At 38.3% G+C, this 25,391-nt stretch overlaps 1 protein-coding gene across 1 annotated transcript in view; it reads left to right on the top strand.

The window, feature by feature from the left end:
* The window catches only part of LOC149251319 (uncharacterized), a 124,150-nt gene extending 116,030 nt beyond the window's left edge, over positions 1-8,120 (top strand). Inside the window, exon 3 of the mRNA XM_089459349.1 lies at positions 7,769-8,120. Coding sequence (XP_089315475.1) covers positions 7,769-7,940 — 172 coding nt within the window. The 3' untranslated portion in view covers positions 7,941-8,120. The remainder of the gene's footprint in view (positions 1-7,768) is intronic.
* Positions 8,121-25,391: the final 17,271 nt, after the last annotated feature.

Genomic DNA, 25,391 nt, shown 5'->3' with positions numbered 1-25,391 from the left:
TGAGGGAAACAAAACTGGGGTAGTAGGGATTCCCAAAAATAGAATTCATCACTGGTGTCTTCGTATTTTTGAAATGCCCAATTGTGAAGTTCGTACAGGTTGAATTCACAATTGGTCTCTACAATTTTAAACTAAGTGTCAACTAGTGGGAGTTCGTCCAAGTTAATGACAGGGGGTAGCAGAGGATTATCTACAGGCATTTTCGATTTTGCTTTATGGGAAGCCATTAGGAAAAATAAAACTACTGAGGAAATTGAGAGAGTTACCTGGAAATGATGATGGTTGGCGATTGCTATCTACTGGGATTTTGCTTGCAGTGTCGTTCTGAGAATTACAGTGACAGGAAGAATTGGCAAATGGTTGATTTGAAAAGGATAACAATGTTTTATTAGGAGCGAATAACAGTTTTTAGTTAACTTGACCGTTATTGGTGCGGAGGATTAAATGCTGAGGAATGTTGGCGGGGGAAATTTAATAGGCAACGATCATTTGCTGGTTTTGGCGGGAGGGATAGCAATGGCCATATATAGCGGAATGTTCGCGGATGGTAAAAATGGCGGTAGGTATGAATGGCGGGAGATATGAATGGTGGGAGAGTGGTTTGCGAGGGCGGGGAGGGAGTTGAACATGGTAAATGGTATTCGGCAAGCGGGTACTGCAATTGATGCGGGATTGCAACGTATCCAACGGCGGGATCGGGCAAACCATTTTGCGGACCTCCTCCCCTCCATTATCGTTCGGAAATGCGGGGGGTCCCGCTGTTCACCTTGGACCGTTGATCTCGGTGCATCAAATCTTGGCAATTGAACAAAACATGCTTATTAACCATTTGTGGGCGGCGGTCACATCAATTTATACAAATCGATAATTTATTTTAAAGCATGAAATGTAACAAACTATAGGGAGCGGCATTTAAATGTGCACGCTTTGCGAGGGGTGAAAGTATAAAAATAATACAGGAGTAAAAATAAGTTACAAGTTACAACAGTAGGCTTGACAGTTCGCCTCCCACAATCACATTGGGATTTTGATGATCCATGCTGGAATTTGCCGCAAGCTCCATATGAATTCTCCTTCGGAGATGGGACAATTTGATTTACTCTTTTTTGCAGGAATGATATTAGCCAAGAGGGGATTCTACATTTAAGGTGACCTATGGGATGAGGAAGAGGGTGGATGCCTGAATTGGTGAATTGACAATCGTGTTCAAAGATTACAGGTTGTTGGCATTGGAGGATTCACAATCGTGGTCACAGTTTACAATTTGTTGGCAAGCAGTCTTTTATTTAATTCTGCAATGTCATTTCATATTCTAGTTTGTTCAATGTGAGCTAGGGTATCCATGGACCAATTTGGAAGTATTAGAATTGATTTTATGGTCTTATGAGAAACCTTTTATGAATTACAACATTAAAGAGCTATATAACAAAATCCTACCAAGCCCTCTGATTACGTAGCTTATCAAATAAAGGGTTACTGAAGATCACGAAATCATGTGGATTAGTAGTTGTCAAGGTATCTATAAGCTCAGGCATTTTTTGAAACAAGGGCTCTTGGGTCGTTGATGCTTAATGAAAGTCTAATGATTAAAGATTAACGTCATCACTTACATCTAACAGATGGCTGCTGAGTGGTTTGTCTCAGGATAAAATCTGTCAACCATGTCTTTGGAATTGCAAAGTTGCTAGAGCTTTTGGGAAAGAGTTACCATTGATTATGCTTCTTTATCAGCTCGTTTTATTGAAATAGGTCATTATTGAGATCAAACGAATGATCCGACAGCATGGTATAGGATTATAGAATACCGTAAAATGGCTTGCCTCTCCCTTTTATTGAAAAGAACATGTGATGCAATGTTTAATATGTATGTGTCCTCTTTGCAGTTGTGTGAGATAAGAACATTTTGGAGCAGAATTGGCAGTCCATATTTCAGTGATAATTAGCATTTTAGGGTGTAAATTATCTTGCGATTGAGGCCAAGGTAGGTGTGTTATCATTTCTTGCATATGTAGGGAGCGTTAATAAGTATAATCCACTTGCCTTACCCAGTGATGTGAGCAACTTGTGCCCTTTATTATTGATTAATGTAAATATATGATGCCATTTCTGAAAAAAAGGGCTCTAGAAAAATCCTGATAGATTTACAACTGGGTGACTTGATTTTTTGGTTTATATATGAAGGCCAATGATGTTCAATTTTGCATAATTGTATCAGTCAGGAATTCAAACAAGGGCTGTGAGGCTATTGCCACTATCTGGCTTGACTTGGCAGTTTTCAATGAGGGACAACTCTTATGCTAATGATCTAGCAAGTAGGAATCACTTGAATTTTGAAATTAGGCTAGACAGCAGTAAATCTGTGTCTATGGGGTCCCGCTATTCACCTTGGACCATTGATCTCTGCGCGTCAAATCTTGGCAGTTGAACAAAACACGCTTATTAACAATTTGCGGGCGGTGGTCACATCAATTTATACAAATTGATAATTTATTTTAAAACATGAAATGTAACAAACTATAGGGAGCGGCATTTAAATGTGCACACTTTCCGAAGGGTGGAAGTTTCTTTTATTTTATTTTTTTTATTCCCCTTTCACATATTTTATTTTTCTATTTTCTTCTCATTTCTTCTATTCTTTTTCTCTATATTTTTTATTTTTATTTTTCTTTTATTTTTTGAAAGTGCAGGAAAAATATAAAAATATTACAGGAGTAAAAATAAGTTACAAAAATAGGCTTGACAGTTCGCCTCCCACAATCACATTGGGATTTTGATGATCCATGCTGGAATTTGCAGCAAGTTCCATATGACTTCTCCTTCAGAGATGGGACAATTTGATCTACTCTTTTTTTGCAGGAATGATATTATACAAGAGGGGATTCTACATTTAGGGTGACCTATGGGACGAGGAAGAGGGTGGATGCTTGAATTGGTGAATTCACAATCGTGTTCAAACATTACAGCTTGTTGGCATTGGAGAATTCACAATCGTGGTCAGAGTTTACAATTTTTGGCAAGCAGTCTTCTATTTAATTCTGCAATGTCATTTCATATTCTAATTTGTTCAATGTGAGCTAGGGTGCCCAGGGACCAATTTGGAAGTATTAGAATTGATTTTATGGTCTTATGAGAAATCTGTTATGAATTACAGCATTAAAGAGCTATATAAAAAAATCCTACCAAGCCCTCTGATTACGTAGCTTATCAAATAAAGGGCTATTGAAGATCACGAAATCATGCGGATTAGTAGTTGTCAAGGTATCTATAAGCTCAGGCATTTTTTAAAACAAGCTCTCTTGGGTCATTGGTGCTTAATGAAAGTCTAATGATTAAAGATTAACTTTATCACTTACATCTAACAGATGGCTGCTGTGTGGTTTGTCTCAAGATAAAATCTGTCAAACATGTCTTTGGAATTGCAAAGTTGCTAGAGCTTTTGGGAAAGAGTTACCATTGATTATGCTTCTGTATCAGCTCGTTTTATTGAAATAGGTCATTACTGAGATAAAATGAATGATCCGACAGCATGGTATAGGATTATAAAATGCCATAAAATGGCGTGCCTCTCCTTTTTATTGAAAATAACATGTCATGCAATGTTTAATATGTATGTTCCCGGATGCGGGTGCTACGTCGCATCATATGGAAGAGCCACTTGCCACGGAGGAGAGGACACGCGACGGACGGAGCTCTTTAAGGCCCCTCGCCGCCAACTCCTCTGGCCGGGCATTGCAGTTCATCAGCCTTAATGAAGGCGCAGGGATCATAGCAGGATTAGATGGCCGCATTCAATGCGGGAGAATTTCGAAGGAATGAGGAGGGCAATAAGAATTGCAGATTGGGGGCAGTCGCTGCTCAGTGCGATGGTGTTCATGCCCAGAATTCTGAGAATAGCGGTGTTATTGTCGACTTGGGGGAGGCTGGCAAACTGCTGGTCCTCCCTGGTTCTTGCCTGCGTGCATTTGTGTGTTGCCCGGAGCCGAATTGGAGGGGAATTCTGCCTAAGAAGGAAGCTGCTGGAAGTATGGTGCGAGAAAGGATGCCATGTCGAAGAGGCAGGGGTTCAGGGCGTGCCAGCTCCTCTCGCTCGCCTGCAGCAGACACTCATCACCACTGCTGCTGTTGTTACTGTCATCGACGTGTGGGAGCTTCCCCTGTACAGGCAAGCCAATTTGTGGAGGCTGGAGGGTCCAACAATGGCGAGCCAAGGCTACCTGCGTTTGGCTCGGTTATTTTCACACTGGGCAATTCCAGAGATAATGCGGGTATCAACGCCCACATATCCGTGCTGTTCACCAGGGTCCCTGAGGAAAATGTGGAGGGTCTGCCGCGGCCCCCTGCAGTGGAAAATCCCTTGGAAAACGAGGGAGGAATTCCGTTGGAGCATGGAGGAAGGCGGCAACAGTCTCTGGCGGAAGAAATTCGGGTGGTTGATAAAGGAAAGCGTCCACAGGGTGAGGCTTCAAGCTCGGGGGGCACTTCACTGCTGGAGCACCACCACATATCAAGCCATGCGCGTGAACCTGAATTGCCAGCCTTCATGGATGGCTTACCCGAGGGACAAGGATGGGCGTGGATTCGGGAGGCTGAGCCAGAGGAAGATGAGCCTGAGGAAGCTGCGACCGAGGACTAGGCCCAGGTGGCACTCCCGCGTTCTTCCAGGAAGCGTTTGGGATCGTGGACGGTTCAGTTATCTTTCCTGTTGTCTTGTGTCTTACATGGCTGGTTTCCTGTTCAATGTTGTTACTTGGTTTCCTGTGTCTACTGTTGTTACTTGTTTTCTTTTATGATATGGATAGTAGCTTCTCTGTTTTGGGACATAAGCGCATTCCCTGTAGAAGTCTGAGTAATATAGTTTTCGAACTCTGCCCCTGCGTGGGTTCTTCAGAGATGTTTAGGATCTTTTTGTCAGTTGATGCACTGGTAAATACTGGAAACATCACCAGGTGCAAGTGGTTTTGGAATCTGTTACAGCTGCCCATGGAGCCACAGATGGACATGGGCAGCCAGTTATCTCGAATGTAAGTTTCAGCTGTACATATTAATACAAAAGTAGGTAGTGTTGCTTAGAAAAAAAATGTTTAATATGTATGTGTCCTCTTTGCAGTTGTGTGAGATAAGAGCATTTTTGAGCAGAATTGGCAGTCCTTAATTCAGTGATAATTAGCATTTTAGGTTGTAAATTATCTTGCGATTGAGGCCAAGGTAGGTGTGTTATCATTTCTTGCATATGTAGGGAGCGTTAATAAGTATAATCCACTTGCCTTACCCAGTGATGTGAGCAACTTGTGCCCTTTATTATTAATTAATGTAAATATATGATGCATTTTCTGAAAAAAAGGGCTCTAGAAAAATCCTGATAGATTTACAACTGGGTGACTTGATTTTTTGGTTTATATATGAAGGCCAATGATGTTCAATTTTGCATAATTGTATCAGTCAGGAATTCAAACAAGGGCTGTGAGGCTATTGCCACTATCTGGCTTGACTTGGCAGTTTTCAATGAGGGACAACTCTTATGCTAATAATCTAGCAAGTAGGAATCACTTGAATTTTGAAATTAGGCTAGACAGCAGTAAATTTGTGGCTATGGGGTCCTGCTATTCACCTTGGACTATTGATCTCGGTGCGTCAAATCTCGGTGGTTGAACAAAACGCGCTTATTAACCATTTGCGGGCGGCAGTCACATCAATTTATACAAATCGATAATTTATTTTAAAACATGAAATGTAACAAACTATAGGGAGCGGCATTTAAACATGCACACTTTCTGAAGGGTGAAAGTTTTTTCATTTTTTATTTTTTATTTTTTATTCCCCTTTCACATATTTTCTTTTTCTTTATTTTTCTGTTTTCTTTTCATTTTGATATTTTCTTTTCATTTATTCTATTCTTTTTCTCTTTTTCTTATTTTTTCTTTTTCTCTATCTATTTTATTTTTATTTTTATTTTTCTTTTATTTTTTGAAATTGCAGGAAAAATATAAAAATATTACAGGAGTAAAAATAACTTACAACAGTAGGCTTGACAGTTCGCCTCCCACAATGACATTAGGATTTTGATGATCCATGCTGGAATTTGCAGCAAGCTCCCTATGACTTCTCCTTCAGAGATGGGACAATTTGATTTACTCTTTTTGGCGGGAATGATATTAGCAAAGAGGGTATTTCTACATTTAGGGCGACCTATGGGATGAGGAAGAGGGTGGATGCCTGAATTGGTGAATTCACAATCGTGTTCAAAGATTACAGCTTGTTGGCATTGGAGAATTCACAATCGTGGTCAGAGTTTACAATTTGTTGGCAAGCAGTCTTTTATTTAATTCTGCAATGTCATTTCATATTCTAGTTTGTTCAATGTGAGCTAGGGTACCCAGGGACCAATTTGGAAGTATTAGAATTGATTTTATGGTCTTATGAGAAGCCTCTTATGAATCACAACATTAAAGAGCTATATAACAAAAGCCTACCAAGCTCTCTGATTATGTAGCTTATCAAATAAAGGGCTATTGAAGATCACGAAATCATGTGGATTAATTGTTGTCAAGGTATCTATAAACTCAGGTATTTTTTAAAACAAGCTCTCTTGGGTCGTTGGTGCTTAGTGAAAGTCTAATGATTAAAGATTAACTTCATCACTTACATCTAACAGATGGCCGCTGCGTGGTTTGTCTCAAGATAAGATCTGTCAAGCATGTCTTTGGAATTGCAAAGTTGCTAGAGCTTTTGGGAAAGAGTTACCATTGATTATGCTTCTTTATCAGCTCGTTTTATTGAAATTTGTCATTATTGAGATCAAATGAATGATCCGACAGCATGGTATAGGATTATAGAATACCATAAAATGGCGTGCCTCTCCTTTTTATTGAAAAGAACATGTCATGCAATGTTTAATATGTATGTGCCCTCTTTGTAGTTGTGTGAGATAAGAGCATTTTGGAGCGGAATTGGCAGTCCATATTTCAGTGATAATTAGCATTTTAGAGTGTAAATTCTCTTGCGATTGAGGCCAAGGTAGATGTGTTATCATTTCTTGCATATGTAGGGAGCGTTAATAAGTATAATCCACTTGCCTTACCCAGTGATGTGAGCAACTTGTGCCCTTTATTATTAAGTAATGTAAATATATGATGCATTTTCTGAAAAAAAGGCTCTAGAAAAATCCTGATAGATTTACAACTGGGTGACTTGATTTTTTGGTTTATATATGAAGGCCAATGATGTTCAATTTTGCGTAATTGTATGAGTCAGGAATTCAAACAAGGGCTGTGAGGCTATTGCCACTATCTGGCTTGACTTGGCAGTTTTCAATGAGGGACAACTCTTATGCTAATGATCTAGCAAGTAGGAATCACTTGAATTTTGAAATTAGGTTAGGCAGCAGTAAATCTGTGTCTATGGGAAAGCACCCTGCAGATATTGGTACCTATCATCATCTTGTTCTGACTGGACTCTGGTAGTTGTGCCCTGTCTGTTTCTGACAGTTTTCTGTGAAGGATGAAAATTAGTGTCTGGTTTGAAATGGTTATTCGTACAAGTCTTATTCCAAGAACCGATTACAAGAGTAAAGCTTTAAGGTTATTACATTTGTCAGGATTGGTTTTTTATATTTACTGCCATTGTGAGTCAGAATAGTCTAAATTCATACTTTTATGGCAATTCTAGTCTCATCTATTTTTATTTGGTAATTATAAATAAAGGGAACTTGTGTTTTTATGCTATATTTTTGAAACTTCTGACAATATCTATGGCTTAACTTTCTGTGTAGGTACTGGCTGTCTGTGGGTGCTCAGCCCTCTGATACAGTTCAGGATCTTCTCTTTAAATCAGGAGTTTTGCCACGCCCACCAGTGTTAACAATGATGCTGAAAAGTAGCCCTCGTGATGTGAATGTAGTTGGATCTTTGATTGCTCGTCCTATGTCTATGCTGAGGATATAGAATTTCTGAAATATAGGCTGAAACTACCAGTTCATATCAGCTAAGAATGACATTTTGTGATTTTTAGGAATCTCAGTTTATGGATTCAGCTTGTCTTATACTGTTTATTGAGATATGTTTAGTGAGTTGCCTTGCTCTATGAGAACTAAAAGAAACTACCCCATTCTTTCCCCCTCTTAATTTTGCTTTGAATGTGGTGGGCACATTGTAAAGAAGGCTAGACTTTTGTAATTTGTTATGCCATAATGTAGTTGGCAGATTATAAAGCAGGCTAGGCACTTTTGAAAGTTGTGAACACAAGAAAAATGGACCAAGATATGTATTAAATTTATCTACAAGTTCTAGGATGGAGGCATGCAAGTGACCTGGTTCAACTTTTGGGGTCAAAGGTGACCAAATATAAATATAGTGCTTGTCCCGTAAATTGTGAGGGTAGAAGTGTAGCTGATGGCCAAAATACATTATAAATCCTTGAATCTGACAGTTAAATGAAGTTGAATTCTAGTAAACTAGAGATCAAAAAAGTATTTATAATCAAAGATCAAAGTATCAGAGGACTATCTTCACAAAGGTGCTCATACCCATGCTTAGGTGAAAATGAGCATGGTCACCAAATCAAGTACATTGTGGATCCAAGAGGATATGAATTTAAAGTCATAGCCACAAAAAAATACACATTGGAACCATGCCAAATCTAGGTCACAATGATGAGCAAATACAAAGTGTATCTATATCTAAGGGTACATAGGGAGTGGCAACTAGCCCAAGATCTTCAGTCCAAATCCATAGCACGGAATGATTCTACAACATTTCATTAAATGTGCCAAAGTCAAACATGGTATGAACGATATGGTTACTAGTCATTGATATATACCATTTAAAGAAGTGAGGTAACACACTGATGATGATAATGGGCGCTAAGATACCTAATATATTTGAGCAAGTGTGAATGGATGTGCTAAGGCTAAACACTTGCATAATTAGTTGAGCAAGGGTAACTGATACATGCCTATTGGCAAACATGAGGGAACCCACCATTAGTGACTACAAACCCTACAGACCCCAAGGTACTATAAGGGTCTCTAAATCTCATTCTAAGAATAATAATTTAGTCTATAAGAAAAGATATGTTACAAGGAAGGCATTAAGGCAACCCCATTAATCGATAATAGAGATAAATAGGAAGATGATTTGATGTGAGGTCTTGAGAAATAAATTCAGCAAACATACCATCTAGTATGACTTTCAAATGCATCAACTAAAGTTGCGTACAAGAAATACCCTATAAGAAGCAACCTATTGACCCAAAAATCTCTTTATACCAAGTAGTGATCTCATAATGTGAGACAAGAGGTGCCGGCCTAAATGGAAAGACCTTTAGAATAGGATGGTGGCCTTGATTTCTTGTTAAATTAGAGAAAGAAAACAAATATAAAACATACTTGGTTATAGCATTGCCTTTAATCAATTCACTTAATAGTTACCAAACTGATACAAAACAACAAAACAAAGACTTGCCTTGAACTTTTCATCTTAAAAAATTTAATGTATAGCAATCAATTTGCTTTTCAAAAGAGGTTGGAATCTTTGGGAAATTAAGAATTTCATTCTATAATGTATTCTCCATCCTTGTACCTTTAATTATGGTTGTAACGACCTATTAGTAAGTTGGTTTTAATTTACAAATTCTAGAATTATGACCTAACCTCTCTTTCCTTGTTGAGTACACTGTCTGAGCCATTTCAATCTCATTTCGAGTTTATTTTTGTGTCAAACTTGTTGAATGTTAATTTCTTTAAACCTAGTTACAAATTTATTATCTCAACAAATAATCATAGATACAAAATAAATAATGCTTTGTAATAGGATTTGTAACAATAAATATTCTGGGATTTAACTAAATAAACAACAGAGGTGAAAATACATGAAACCAATCACATGCATCCACATGAAACATATAATAACACAAATATACTCGAGAAACCCCAATGTGGGGAGAAATAGCAAACGTTGGGCTTCTTATTTAGCTTCAAGAGAAGTATTTTTTACGTCATGCTTACATGAATTTTCTTCAACAAATACATGACAAAAGATCTTGACCCTCTCTCTCACTTGCCCCTTTTACAACCCACATGTGTTGTCCAACACAAAAACTTTTGCGCGCAAGGAAAGCTTGGTCTACTTGCTCAAGATAACTCGGTGCATACATGCCAAAGCCAACTTGAGCTTTCTATTGATATTGCTTCCCTTGATCTTGCTCTAATTAGCTCGATCTAGCCTCTGCTTGCTCTTGTTTCCAAACATTGTGCTTCGTTGAATCTCAACTTGTGCGAAAACAATTGTGTTTCTTCTTTGTCTCGAACCCCATATTAAAAAAACAAACCCTAATCTCGAGTAAAATCCCTAATCTCAACGGTTGGGAGTAGATCTCACTTTACTGAGATCAACAATCACGACTGAATCTGTCGTTGACTTTTCCCTTTTACAAAAAAGGTACCCAACAATTAACTTAAATTGCCATCTAAAGTCTTGACTTAGGAAATTCATTAATTAACTATCATAGGAGATAATTAAGGTGAGTAACTGCATGTCATGGCAATTGATCCATGTAGAATCACCTTTCGAGCTATAATCTCAACACTCCCTCTTAGTGAGGAAGGTGTTCTGCACATCACCTAACTTATCCCTAAATAATATAAATTTGCTGTTCATCAAGGTCTTTGTCAAGATGTTTGCTACTTGCTCGTTTGTGGGAATGTACTGCAGCGTTACTGTCCCCTTCTGCATGCAATCTTTGATGAAGTGGAATGTGATCTCAATATGCTTGAACTTGTCATGGAATACTAGATTCTCAGAGAGTTTAAGACAACTTTGATTATCATTGTGAATGATTGTCAGATCCAACTCTTGATTAAAACACCCAACAAGGAGTTTTTGAAGCCAAATTAGCCTCGCATGTTGCCATATTGGCAACCATGTACCCGACCTCTGCGGAACTTGGCATTATCGACTTTTTCTTCATGTTGTACCATAGCACTGTTCTTGATCCCAAACTGACGCTGCACCCAGAAGTGCTCTTCATGTTAGCTATATTGCCTACCCAATTTGCATCGGTGTACCCCTCTAGCTTCACTCCATCTTGCTGAGTGTACGTTAGCCCATACTCAATTGTGCCTTAGAGATATCTCAACACATGCTTTGCAACTACTCAATGAACTCACTTAGACTTTACCATAAACTGATTGAGTGTCTTCATTGTAAAACAAATGTCTAGCTTGGTGTTGATTAAATACATGAGAGAGCCAATCAATTGTTTATACATGGTAGGGTCCATTGCCTCTGATCTAGAAGTATCGGTCTTCTTCTAGTTGGTCACAAGTGGTGTAGCCATGGGTCTAAAATGGTCCATCTTGAAATGCTTCAATATCTCAACTGTCTATTTCCTTTATCCAAGGAAAATCTCTCCCTCTTTCTGCTACACCTCAACCCCAGAAAGTAGTGAATTAGCCCCAAATCCTTCATTTCAAATTTTGCTACAAGGTCCTTATTGTAGTGTGCAATGAGCTCCTTAGACCCTATGAGAAACAAGTAATTAACATACAACACCAATATGAGAGGCTCATCCTTCCCCCGAATATAGTACATGTTTAGGTTTGCTCCACTCTAGGAGAAACAAGTCATTAACATACAACACCAATATGAGAGGCTCATCCTTCACCTGAATATAGTACATGTTTAGGTTTGCTCCACTCTTGGTGAAGCCCATGCTTTGTAAATAGGCATATCGTGCCTTGAGAGCCTGCTTGAGCCCATATAATGCTCTCATCACCTTACACATGGGAATCCCTCACATGCACGTCTAAACCCTCTAGTTGCTATATGTAGATATTTTTCTCAATAACGCTGTCGAGGAAGGTCGTCTTCACGTCCATATGGTGAATCCTCTAACCCATCTATGTTGCTATCGAGATGGTTGCCCTGATGGATGAGTATTTGACTATTAGAGTGAAGGTGCATCATAATTGATCCCTTCCTTCTATGAAAATCCCTTAGCCATAAAATGAGCTTTGAACTTCTTCACACTGCGATCTGCAACATGCTTGATCTTGTACATCCATTTGGAGCCAAACACAAACTTACCCACTTGTTGTGGCACAACCTCCCATACACTGTTCTTCATAATGGAAGAGTACTCTTCCACCTTAGCACCCATCCACACTTTATGCTCAGACACCTCTTCAAAGATGGTAGGTTCAACCTCAATCAATTCACTCATCAATGCCATATACATGGAATAACGTTAATTAGCCTTACTATGTCTCACTGAATATCTCGGAGTACCAACATACTCGCGGGAGTCTCTCAATGTATACTCTTCCCACTTGGCCTTCTTCCTCATGCTTGCAGTTTGAGGTTGGGTGTGAGGAATCCTCTGTTCTTCATCCTAATCATCTCTGCTTGACTTGCCTGCTCTGCTCACCAACCTACGTCATTGTAGTATGAAAAATATGTGTCGACTCAACTTTTGGTTTCTGCTTCCCTTAAACCTCAATTATAGAAGAACTCATGTTGCCAGACTTTCGAAGAGCCCTCTCTTCTTCGAACTTTACATCCCTGTGCAATACTATCTTTGTGAGAGTAGGAATGTAAACACGATAGGATTTTGAGTCTCGCTGTACCCCACAAGGATACCTTTCTTTGTAGTAGGTTCCAACTTAGTCCTTTTCTCCTCGAGAACATGACAATACACAAAACACACAAAGATGCGGATGTGCCCCAAATCTGGGTTCTTCCCTATAAATGCCTTTTCCGGGGTCAATCTACCCAACACTTTGTGTGGGATTTTGTTTTGCAGATATACGACATTGTTGCCCATAGAAACCATCATAGATCTTGGTCATGGAGCATGGCCTTGGCTGCTCCAACAATAGCCCTATTCTTCTGCTCTGCAACCCCATTTTGTTGAGGGTTGTACGGAACTGCCAACTCCTTGATGCCTTTTGCGCATGTAAGTCCTTGAAGTCATTAGATGTGTACTCACCTCCATTGTTTGACCTCGACTTCTTGATCTTTCTCTGCCTCTGATTCTCAACTAGAGCCTTGGACTCCTTGAATCTGTTGAAGAGTTTGTCCTTATTTTTCATGAAATAGATCCAGATCTTCTCAGAGAAGGCGTTAATAAAGGTCACATAATATTGGTACCCACGCAAGGACACTATTGACATGAGCCCACACACTTCTGAGTGTACTAGATTCAAAATCCCTTTGGACCTAGTGTCTTTGCTCAGAAAACTGGTCTTGACATATTTACCTATTGCACAATCCTTGCACACCTCATGCTGCTCGACCTTCAATGTTGGTAGCCTTGTCGCTATCTCTTTGAGCACATTAAGTGCTCCATGATGAAAATGTGCCATCCTCTTAGTCCTTTTCTCCTCGGGAACATGACAATACACAAAACACCCAAAGATACGAATGTGCCCTAAATCGGGTTTCTTCCCATAAACGCCTCTTTTGGGTCAATCTACCCAACACTTTTTGTGGGATTTTGTTTTGCAGATATACGACATTTTTGCAACCCTTTGCCCATAGAAACCATCACAAATCTTGGTCATGGAGCATGGCCTTAGATTCTCCAACAATTGCCCTATTCTTCTGCTTTGCAACCCCATTTTGTTGAGGGTTGTACGGAACTGCCAACTCCTTGATGCCTTTTGCACATAGAAGTCCTTGAAGTCATTAGATGTGTACTCACCTCCATTGTTTGACCTTGACTTCTTGATCTTTCTCTGCCTCTGATTCTCAACTAGAGCCTTGAACTCCTTGAATCTGTTAAAGAGTTTGTCCTTATTTTTCATGAAATAGATCCAGATCTTCTCAAACAAATCGTTAATAAAGGTCACATAATATTGGTACCCATGTAAGGAGACTATTGACATGAGTCCCCACACGTTTGAGTGTATTAGATTCAAAATCCCTTTGGACCTAGTGTCTCTGCTCAAAAAATTGGTCTTGACATATTTACCTATTGCACAATCCTTGCACACCTCATGCTGCTCGACCTTCAATGTTGGTAGCCCTGTTGCTATCTCTTTGAGCACATGAATAGCTCCATGATGAAAATGTGCCATCCTCTTAGTCCTTTCCTCCTCGAGAACATGACAATACACAAAACACCCAAAGATGTGAATGTGCCCCAAATCTGGTTTTTTCCCTATAAACGCCTCTTCTGGGGTCAATCTACACAACACTTTGTGTGGGCTTTTGTCTTGCAGATATACGACATTGTTGCAATCCTTTGCGCATAGAAACCATCATAGATCTTGGTCATGGAGCATGGCCTTGGCTGCTCCAACAATAGCCCTATTCTTCTGCTTTGCAACCCCATTCTGTTTAGGGTTGTACGGAATTGTCAAATCCTTGATGCCTTTTGCGCACAAAAGTCCTTAAAGTCATTAGATGTGTACTCACCTCCATTGTTTGACCTCGACTTCTTGATCTTTCTTTGCCTCTGATTCTCAACTAGAGCCTTGAACTCCTTGAATATGTTGAAGAGTTTGTCCTTATTTTTCATGAAAGAGATCCAAATCTTCTCAGAGAAGTTGTTAATAAAGGTCACATAATATTGGTACCCACGCAAGGACACTATTGACATGAGCCCACACACGTCTGAGTTTACTAGATTCAAAATCCCTTTGGACCTAGTGTCTCTGCTCAAAAAATTGGTCTTGACATATTTACCTTTTGCACAATCCTTGCACACCTCATGCTGCTCGACCTTCAATGTTGGTAGCCCTGTCACTATCTCTTTGAGCACATTAAGTGCTCCATGATGAAAACGTGCCATCCTCTTATGCCATGACTCTCCCAACCCTTTTCTGTAGTTCACTAATTCATGTGCTAGCTCAAGCTGCAATTGAAACAAGTTTCCCTTCTTGACCCTACTACTTTTATTGTCTTGGAGTTCTTGGGCCAAATATACACTTTACCCTCCTCAAAGGTCATGATGTAACCCTTTACCTCCAAGGTAGCAATTGAGATTAGGTTCTTTGTCATACTTGGAACATACACCACGTCCTCTGCTAACAAGGGTTTGCTAGACTCCCTCTAAAACTTGACTGTGCCAATACCAACTGGATGGTACTTAGCATTGTCTCCAAGCTCTATGTAGAAATCCAATTCCTTCTTCTTCATATTGGTGAGATATTCTTTGAATCCCTTCATTTGGAAAGAATCTCCACCATTAATGAACCACACACTAGTGGCAACTCAAGAGACATGCATTGAACAAAAACTCATTCTTGATCTGTGCTACGATTTCATCCACCTTTGCAGTAACAACTTGCTTCTTCTATTTTCCCTTATTATTAGGGCATTGATTGTAGTGACCTAGTTGATGGCATGCCAAGGATTTGACCTTGCTTAGATTCCTCTTCTTCTCACCAGTGTTTTAAAAGCCGACTGGCTCGGAACCGACTCGGTTGAGTTGGTTCGAGCCGGTAAAAAAATTTGTGACTCGGCCGTCGAACCGGTTCAGTTGGCCTAGTTAAGACTGACCCGACCGAGTCATAGCATGACTCGGCCAGGTCAGTCTTAACTCGGCGAGTCCTTATCAACTCGGCCGGGTCACTTCATGTGGCCAGTAAACCCAAAAACATAATTTTTTTTGTTTTTTGTTTTTGTTTTTGTTTTAATGTTTTTTCTGAGTGTGGGGGACTCCAAATGGTTTTATTAATTGGTTTTTTGGTCTTTGGAGTCCATTCCCCTCTCCTAGTATTGATATGCTATTCAAATTTCATGGTAATGTTAAATTCTTAAAGTAAAAGTGAATTCTCCTTAATCTTCATTTTCATCCTTTTACTTAAATTTTTAACATTACCATGAAATGACTCAGGATGTTTGAGAGTGGTTCCGGCCTCATTGGATTTCATATGGAGAAAGTAGAATTTCAGATTTCATTCAAAATCCAGCAGACTTATCAGTTTTTCAGGATTTCAGGATTGGGGGATTGCAATGTTTCCATTGAATTTTGTCATGTATTAGGGTATGGAACTTGTATTTAATCAAGAGCACCAATCCCTCTATGTACCTTGATGTTAGTGACATTGGTTGTCGAACTCCTCTGGGATTCGCTCCCAAACCGGGAGCTTCTGAAAATGTCGCTCCCGCTCCCATTTTTGCTCACGCTCCCAAGTAACACTGAGCCAAATGATGTTGGCAACTCTAGCAGTAGCCAGTGGTACTGGTCACAGACTTTTGTTGTAGAGGCCATTTATAGCCTCCTTGTTTATGTGTTTTTGTTTTGATCTCTATATCATCATCGTGTATGTATTGGACAGTGCACTGGGTGCCATTTTGATATAATGGATATATTCATGAGCCTACTTTGATCATATGTTGTCTTCTATCTATATTCTAATGTTGTGTGTTTGGAAACATGAATGAAAACCTTTAAAATTATGTGTTTTTATAAAAAATAATTATTTAATGTATTTTTTTACAACCAACGAGTCATTGAAATCGAGCCGGCCGAGTCGATACCGAGTCGGAGTTGGAGTCAGAGTCGACCCTCGGCGGAGTCGGAGTCGGAGTCGGAGTTTTAAAACATTGCTTCTCACCTTTGGAAATAGACTCATCACTCGACCCTTTCTTGGTTTTAGATTTACCTTTGCTTGTTAGGGCAAGGTTCTCTTCTTCGAATTTATTTTTCTAATCTACACGCTGGCCCCCCTTGCATATCTCTTCTTTGATGAAATCAACCCATATCCTCTCCCAAGTAGGCATATGTTCTCATCCAATAATACATTTTACAGACACTTCCCACTGCTTCATAAAACCATCCAAGACAATACACACCAACTCTGTCTCTAGAATCATGTCCCCAACAACTACCATTTGATCTCTCAACCATGCTATCCTGGTCAAGATAGATGTCACGTTTTCCCCCATGGACATTTTTATGGTATGCAACTTGTCCCTCAGCGCCATCTTACGACTCCAACAGTGCCTTTGGTACAACTTTGTGAGCGTATCCCACATCTTCTTCACAATAATCCTTCTCTGATAGATGGGGTATGAGATAATATTTGACCCCATCGAGAATAATCCTTTGCACTTGGCCTCCTTAAACTCATGTAGATCAAAAAGAAATTGGCTCTGAGCTTGGTGGAACCACTGTTGTATTAACAAAATTCCTTGAGAACAAGTGAGATTCAAATCTTCCATTGCAAATAATTCAAGAAACCTCAAGTCTATTTTCATAGCAAACACTGATAGCCATTGTAGAATAACCCTAGAAGAGATTGAAACACTAAACTCCGATCATGTATTGATAACTGTGTCAAATGTCCTAGCTTTGTATTCAAAAACCATTGTTCTGATACCATATTAATCTCTTTAAACCCAATTACAAATTTATTGTCAACAAATAATTACAGATCTAAAATAAATAATGCTTTATAATCTTATTTGTAACAATAAATATTATGGGTTTTTAACCAAATAAACGCAGAATTGAACATACATGAAACCAATTACAAGCAACCACATGTAACAGAGAATAACACAAATATAGTCGAGAAACCCCATTGTGGGGAAAACTGACAAATATTGGGCTTCCTATTCAGCTTCAAGGGAAATATTTTTTACGTTAGAATTACAAGAATTTTCTTTGGCAAATACAAATCCAAAGGTTGTGGCCCTCTCTTTCACTTGGCCCTTGTATGACCCACACGTGCGGCCCAACAAAAGAACTTCTACGCACAAGGAAAGATCAACCTCACATCCTATGACAAAACTCGACATACTTGCTCAGGGTAACTTGACCTAGCCTTGCCAAGGTAACTCAGCCTCTTACCTGATATCACTTGCCCAGATCTTACTGTAGTTGGCTTGATCTAGCCTCTTCTTGCTCTCATTGCCAAATATTGCACTCCACTTAATCCCAACTCGTGCTGAAGCAGCTGTGTTTCTGCTTTGGCTGGGACCCCCTATTAAAAACATCAAACCCTAATCTCAAGCGAAATTCCTAATCTCAAATGTTGAGACGATATCTCACTTAACTGAGATCAACGATCATGACTTAATTTTTCGTTGACTTCTTTTCCCTTTTACAAAAGGGTACCCAACAATTAAATTAAATTGTCATATTCATTAATTAACTGTCGTAGAGATAATTAAGGTGATTTGTTGTATGTCATTGCACCTAATCCATGCATAATCTCCTTCCAAGCTATAATTTGAGCATTGAAGTCATTGCTATAGGTGTTAGCTACTAATTTGATTGAATTTAAGTGCACAACTACATAATATTTCACTAGTTACATTGTTCCCAACTAAAGTGTAGCTTAGGGCTAGTTTAGTTTAGTTTTCCAAGCCTATATAGGTGTAATTTTTTTTTTTTTTGATTAGTTTTTTGGTACAAAAACCAACAATATCTTAATCCATTCTCACTACACACATTCAATGCATATCATCCTTTTTGACCCACTAGAGGACAATACCTAAGCTAGGTGGTCCTGAGAGGGATTGCACACAAGTCCCTCACCTCTCCTTCTTCCCATTTTATTTCCTCAAACACAAGACCATCCAAGGTGTAGGTAGTCTTTGCCTTGTGCCAAGCTACTGAAGAGGTTGTAACCGGCTCAACCATTAGATAGGTAGAATCTATTTCAATGGATGAATTTTTGCTTATAGCATGCTAATTTGCTAATAGCTCCACTTGGGGGCACATGCTTTTCATCTACCCCAAACATTATACTAATGATTAAAACCAAACTCTCTAGTTTCCCTTCTTCATGCTACTTATCCCATTCATTTCCCCAATCTTTTAACATAGAAACACAAAACAATATCTAGAAGTAATTCATTGAACTTCTTTGGTAGGTTTCATAATTTAGTTCCCCTTTTAATTTCCATTAGATTAAGGAGCCATGCATGCCATCAATATTTCTTTATCATGCCTTATTCTTTTCTTGTATTATTCCACTTCAATTTTGGGGAGATCTTTGGTATAAGTACCTCATAACCCATAAAGTTTAGAACTTAGTCATGTGACATAAGTCTCAAAATGTTGACATAATTCCTCACTCAGATCACCACACATTTTGTCCTTGGAAATACTACTTACCTTTGACTTTAGGCAAAAAAACTACATGATCAACCATGTGATGATGCTATGTTTTAATAAGGATAGAAATATTGAAGCCGAGGATCATATCCAATGGTTATTTAGTGTTTGCTCTATCATACCAATTCTTGATGAGGATGTAACTATAAATATATTTGTTAGGATATTAGAGGGAAAAGTTGCTCAATAATTCCATATCATTAAAGTGTTATCCATAAACTTGAGAATCTTTGGAAACATTCTTCAAGAAATAATATGGGCATGGCAAAGACCTGATTTTTTCACTCATCGCATTTGATGAACATAAAACTGTCAAGGAACCTAGCTTTAGAAGACATGGGGATTCAATTGTGCTTAACATTCTTACGAATATGAATGAACAATTGTTAGCCATATGCGGAAATGACTAACATGATGATGAAGATGGTGGTTTGTCTTTTGATGAGGCAAGAAAGATACATTCATATGTATATTATTGTGATCTAGAAAAATGACAACATTATCAGAGGCATTTGGATTTGACAACCCCAAAGTCTTTCTCCAACACTTGTGAATATGAGTCAACATGCACAACTTAGACTTGGTTTTCAAAACTAATTGATATTCTATATGTCATGAAAGACATAACCCATAATTATTGGTGATATATGAGACATTTAAAATTATAATTTCATTGTGATGCTCGTCTCATTCCTAAATATAAAATTTGGAATGTTCATAAATACATAAAAGAACCTATCTATCTAGAAGTTATCCCTACTTGATAAAACGTATCTATATACACATTAGTTGTGGCAAGCATTGATGAGGACTCAACTAAAATTCAACTATGTCTTCCTTTCATTCACAAGTACATTCCCATAGAGTTAGAAAATGAGGATGAAGCTCTTCTTGCTTCACCACATCTACTTCCTTCCATGATAACATCAGTGGTATGGTTGACTTGTGTGAAGGTATTTTCATTGCTTACACCTTATGTATGAATTAGCCAAAAGTAACAAGGGCAGATCACTAGAATCAAAAGCACTTCTTGGAAAAAAATTCAAACCCTCCTTGCGACATTCATGTGACATATATAATGATGTGGCAATAGATTTCAGAATCATTCATTTGAACCTCTCCACGAGGATGATTCCTTTGTACATGCCATGAGGGACAATTTCCAAGATATTTCCAAGACATAGAGTTAGATAACAACATTAGTGATATCTCATTGATTGTAAAATTTGAAAACACAAAAGAGTAAATTGTCCAAACCAATCCACATTGTGACATAGATTTTCCCATCCCACAACATCTATAGGTCAATGTATCCATATCTCAAAATGGGGTTTGCAATGAAGAGTCACCTCAATTCTTAGATGTTACTCAACACGAAATTTTTGATTATCTCACTCTATTTAACAAATGTTCTTATGGTTATATACACTCCCCCATGATTTCAATTGGGATGAAAAACCTTATTAGCATGCATGTAGGATCAAATCTAAATTATGATGTCATGAAGAAATAGTATCTAGGAATTCCAATACCAATTTGCTCAAAGAATCCTCATCTTCCTCAATAATTCATTTTAATTTTCCACTGTTCTATGCTATTACAATCACTTAGCCCAATTCTTTCTTCAATTAGAAATCACTTTTAAACAAAATTAATCTCCCAATAACAATGAACAATTGTAGATATAACAATAAATGAAATGTACAATATAAGACAATCAAGAGCAATAACAAGAGACACAAGATTTGGTCAAAGACTAGGGAAAAACACCACAAGGAGGAAAACCTTTTCAAATTCTTTTTCTATTAGATTGTCATCAAATGTTCAACAAAGAGATTACAATGTTCCAATTCACCAATCAAGAGTTGAAGTCAAACCTTTGACTAACCAACAAATCCAACTAATCAATATCCAAAGGATGGGCCCAATGGTCAAATTTGGTTAACCAGTCAAATCTGCAACTTTGCTCAAAGTCAACAACAACTGTAGAAGTTGCAAATGGTCAACAATCAATAGGCCTCCAAAAGAGCTCAACCAACTATCAAAATTTGTGGCCTTGAATGCTGGTCAAAGTGCAGCCAAAACAGTCCCAAAACAATCCTCCAATCTTGGTCAAAGTCAAAGTCCGCTGAAACCCTAGTTGTAGAACTACAATCAACCAAGGTCAAACTGCCCAGAAAAATTCGTCCTTCTTGCTAAAGAATTCGATCTCCAAAATAGGTAAAAAACTCAAGTCAGACCAATCCCAAACTCCAAAAATTCATCGTTGGTCAAACACAAAATTCGACCCAATCAAAGTGACTCTCTCTCCTCTTTGTACATCGAAAAAGACCTACAATTTCAGAAGCAGTTGAACCTCCAAAGGGAAGAAGAAGATATGTGTGATGATGTCCAAATGAGGTTTCCTTGTATTTATATTTGATTTTAGAGGTGGCTTTTCCTTGTCTAGACTGACTTGTACTTTTGTGTCTTTGGGGGTTTTCCATCAAACATTAAATTTTTCCTTGAAAAAATTAAATTCTTGCAAGGGAAAACAGGCTCTTCTCTAGGTGAGGAAGGATGTCCAAACAAGAGAATTTGTCCCTGCGCTGCTGTTGATGGTGCTGGATCACGCCAACAATCAGGAGGTCTCTTGATATGAAGTCCCAACTAGACTTCACACCATTTGGAGTAGGAGCCCTATTCGAGAAATAGACCCGGTTACCATATTCTTAATGATTTTCCTTGGCTGCAATAAATGACACAAGAGAAACACATACTCTTGAGAAAAACAAGTAAGTTAGCCTTGTGATGTATTCAATTGTGTATAATGGTTCTTTCAGGGAAGGAAAAAGAAAGTGAGTCTTTAAGAGAAGAGTAGTAGTACTATCTTAGTAAATACACACACATATATTTGAAAGAATCGTTAATTATATTGCAAAGTAGCTCACAAAGAAATAATAATCATGAAAGCAAAAGAGACACAGTTCAAAGATGCATACTAAAGCTAAAGAAATAGTTCATTTTAATTAGTATGTGGAAACATAAACATACACCACAAATAATGAAAGAATAGTCTTACAATCATTCACAACATATGAATGAAAGTGTGCCGGCTCCAAGAGCATCAAATGATACACCATTACAATGATACGACAATAGTTCCAATAGTGGAACATTAAGCCACTACTTGCTTCTCAAAAGACCAATCTTCTCTCCTATGCCTAGCTTGAGAAGCCAATGTGAAAAATCCTTTGCTTGAGCTATGAGGGTGTATATATAACAAATGAGGTGACTCTCCACCTTACGACTCTTTAGCTCCCATGTGAATTTTCAAATTCCTAAGAGACCTTTGAGCTTCTACATGACTCTTCACATTCTATGTGTAACCCTTGGGCTTCCACACATTTTACATTTTCACATTTTTTTGAAAATACAATATTACATTTCCTAAAATTTGTGGCAACATACAATGACACATATGAATCTTATGGTGACACTTTGAGAAGCCGTGACTTGACGATGGTGACATGGAACTTCATTGTGGTGTATCATTGGCAAGCTTTTCTCCTTGCTACTATCTTCACATGTTCATGATAGGTCTTGCATGTACTTCATCTTCATCCTCCAAGATGCTGGTTAGGATATAGAGTCCTCCATGTGATATTGATATTCATTCTTTTGTCATGATCTAGTGTCCCTTTCTCTCTTTGCTTGATGATATCTTTAGGTCTTCAAATTCCTAAGTGTATTCTTGCATCATCTCCTTGGTATCCTCCTTGAGCATCATCCTATCATGTCAATATAATAACACCTGCAAATGGAATTCAATCATGACAAGATGACATCAATCCCAAAATCTCATAGTCTATCTTGTTTCTCATGCAACATACTGACTGAGTTGGGACAATGTGCATGATTTAGGAGGAGGCCTAAGGTGTTGGGGAAATTAATTTCTTAATAAAAACAACTAATCACTTAAGCATTAATTATCAACCCAAGGAGCGTCTTTTTATTTCAATGCAATCAGAAAAATATATGCATAACAAATACCAACAACTAACACTGGTTCTATATGATCGTGTTCTATACTATCAAGCTCATTCAAATAGAAAAAAATGTAAGTCTTGAATAATAAAACTAAAACTAAAAAGAAGGAAGTAAATGACAAGAAAAACAATTATACTAATCACACAACTTGAATCATTGCTAAATTAAACCACACATTTATGAATTGGAAATTTAATCTATTGCACTCAACATAATTCAAATGCTAATCTAGAGCGGTAAATTAAATGAAATCTAGAAATTGCAGGAAACAAAAAATCTAAAAAATGCAGTAGCCAACAAATTACTTTGAATAAAAGGAAATTTACTTTAAAGAACAATGATTGAAATTCAAAGAAACAAGCACATAATTAAACTACTTTAGATGCTCAAGGCAACACCTCGTCCAAGGTAGTGGGCCCAACTGCCCAAGACTCAGTTCCGCCTTGAGAAATAACTTAGATCAGATTACAGATAACAGATGTAGAACTCAATGGATAACTTCCTTGATTAAAACATATGAGAGAAATAATTACATAAAATTGAAGTTCTTAGATTTGCCTCCAATTCAACAATTGTTCATCTCCCATCTCTCATCCCTTATCTCATCTCCTACATCCTATCTAATAATTGTCCATCTCCTATCTCCTAATTATCCCCCATTTCTTTGATCTCTGTTTTCATTTAAATACACAGAGAGCAAAGGGAAGTTACAACAAAGTTGATTACAAAATGATTTCCATTACAATTTTGGATTGATTACATAATCTAAAAAAACAAGATCAGATCTGAAAGATCTTCCCATCACCATTCAGTAGGAACAAGTTGAATCTGGTATTGCAATTGTGTTAAACACATACATGGCGGAAACAATATATTAAAGATAAGCATGAGAGTATATCTATTATTAACAAATGATATACATTTATAGTACATTCATATGACCTTTGGTTTCGTATTCCAAGGTCTCTTGGACTTCCTTAGTCTATTCGGCTTCCACACCAACCTTTAGAGGATTAGGTGTCCAACATTCCCCCCCTTAATCCCAAGGGTTATGTATGAGTCCAAGACGAGAGCTGTAATACAAAACGTGCAAAAATGCATGGCAGCACTGGGTTGAATGTGCTCTCTGAAATGTTGGTATAAAGGGTGATGGTTTAAGGATGACCATCAACACTGGAACACTCAGTGCAGTGCCCAGAACTCTTCCAATTCTGGCATGAAGCTGAGGTCTTCTGCTAGAGGAAGTGATCCTAATTTTTTGAAGAGGGAAACCTTCAACCATGAAAGGGAGGTCTCACCCTGCATAAAAGGGAGAACCTCAACCTGAAAAGGGAGGTCTCAAACTGTGATGGTTTAAGGATGAACAACAACTCTGGAATGCTTAATGCAATTCCTGGAACTCTTCCACAAATAGCAAGAAGATGAAGTCTTTTGCTAGAGGAAGTTTCCCCAATTCTTTGAAGAGGTATCATCGACTGAAGGCATGCTCAAGGGAATCTTGTCTCTGGCTACAACTCTGACTCTGGTATGGCAGGTTGTGGCTCATGCTCCCTTGATGTGGCTTTGAATCTTGTAGATGACCATCATTTCCCCCGTTGTCAGATACAAGGTGAGATGATGGAGAAAACTCAACTGCAAGACTTTTCAATATTCGAGAAAAAACCCTGTTGAATGAGCGAAATATCTTCTTGGCTGTTGAAGCCCATTGCCAAGAAGAGATCCATCCAAGATGAATCTTTGTTCTTGTAGGAGGTTTGTTTATGAAGCATCTGTCTAAAGAATGAATGGTTTTATGATAGTGCTTACATGGATGAAGATCAAAATAATGATATTTCATATGGCCAACTCGGTCACAGTGTTGGCATTTCACAATCTGTTGTTGTTGCTGTGGAAGAGGTGCAGAATCTGGAACAGTTAAAGGTGGACTGTCATGTAGGAATCCAACACTCTGAAATTGGATGGGCTTTAAGTAGTCTAGAATATGAAAGGACATGTCCTTCTCATATCCAAGACCAATTTTGTGCTTGTTGTGGACAAGCTCTTCCCAAGGTCTGATGATGGGCTTGGGAAGTGCAAACTGAACTTTTGCATCTGCATGTAACTTTGCTGCTTTATTGGGCACTAGTTCTGAATCAAATTTAACAATATTGACTTGCTGCTTATGGGAGTCTGTTTCATTGTTTAGAACATAAATAGGTTCAGAATGATGACTCCATTGTTGTAATTCTGCTCACTGTAGCTGTGATTCAAGCTGCAAAAAGTCAATTTTCTCTTGTGCATTTTGTAGATAGACC

Source organism: Pinus tabuliformis, chromosome 7 (genome assembly GCF_031772625.1).
Source record: "Pinus tabuliformis cultivar Carrire ecotype Pingquan chromosome 7, CPIR1, whole genome shotgun sequence".
In the NCBI taxonomy this organism is placed as follows: domain Eukaryota; kingdom Viridiplantae; phylum Streptophyta; class Pinopsida; order Pinales; family Pinaceae; genus Pinus; species Pinus tabuliformis.
The sequence above is the reverse complement of the archived record's forward strand: the minus strand, read 5'-3'. Positions and strand labels throughout refer to the sequence as shown.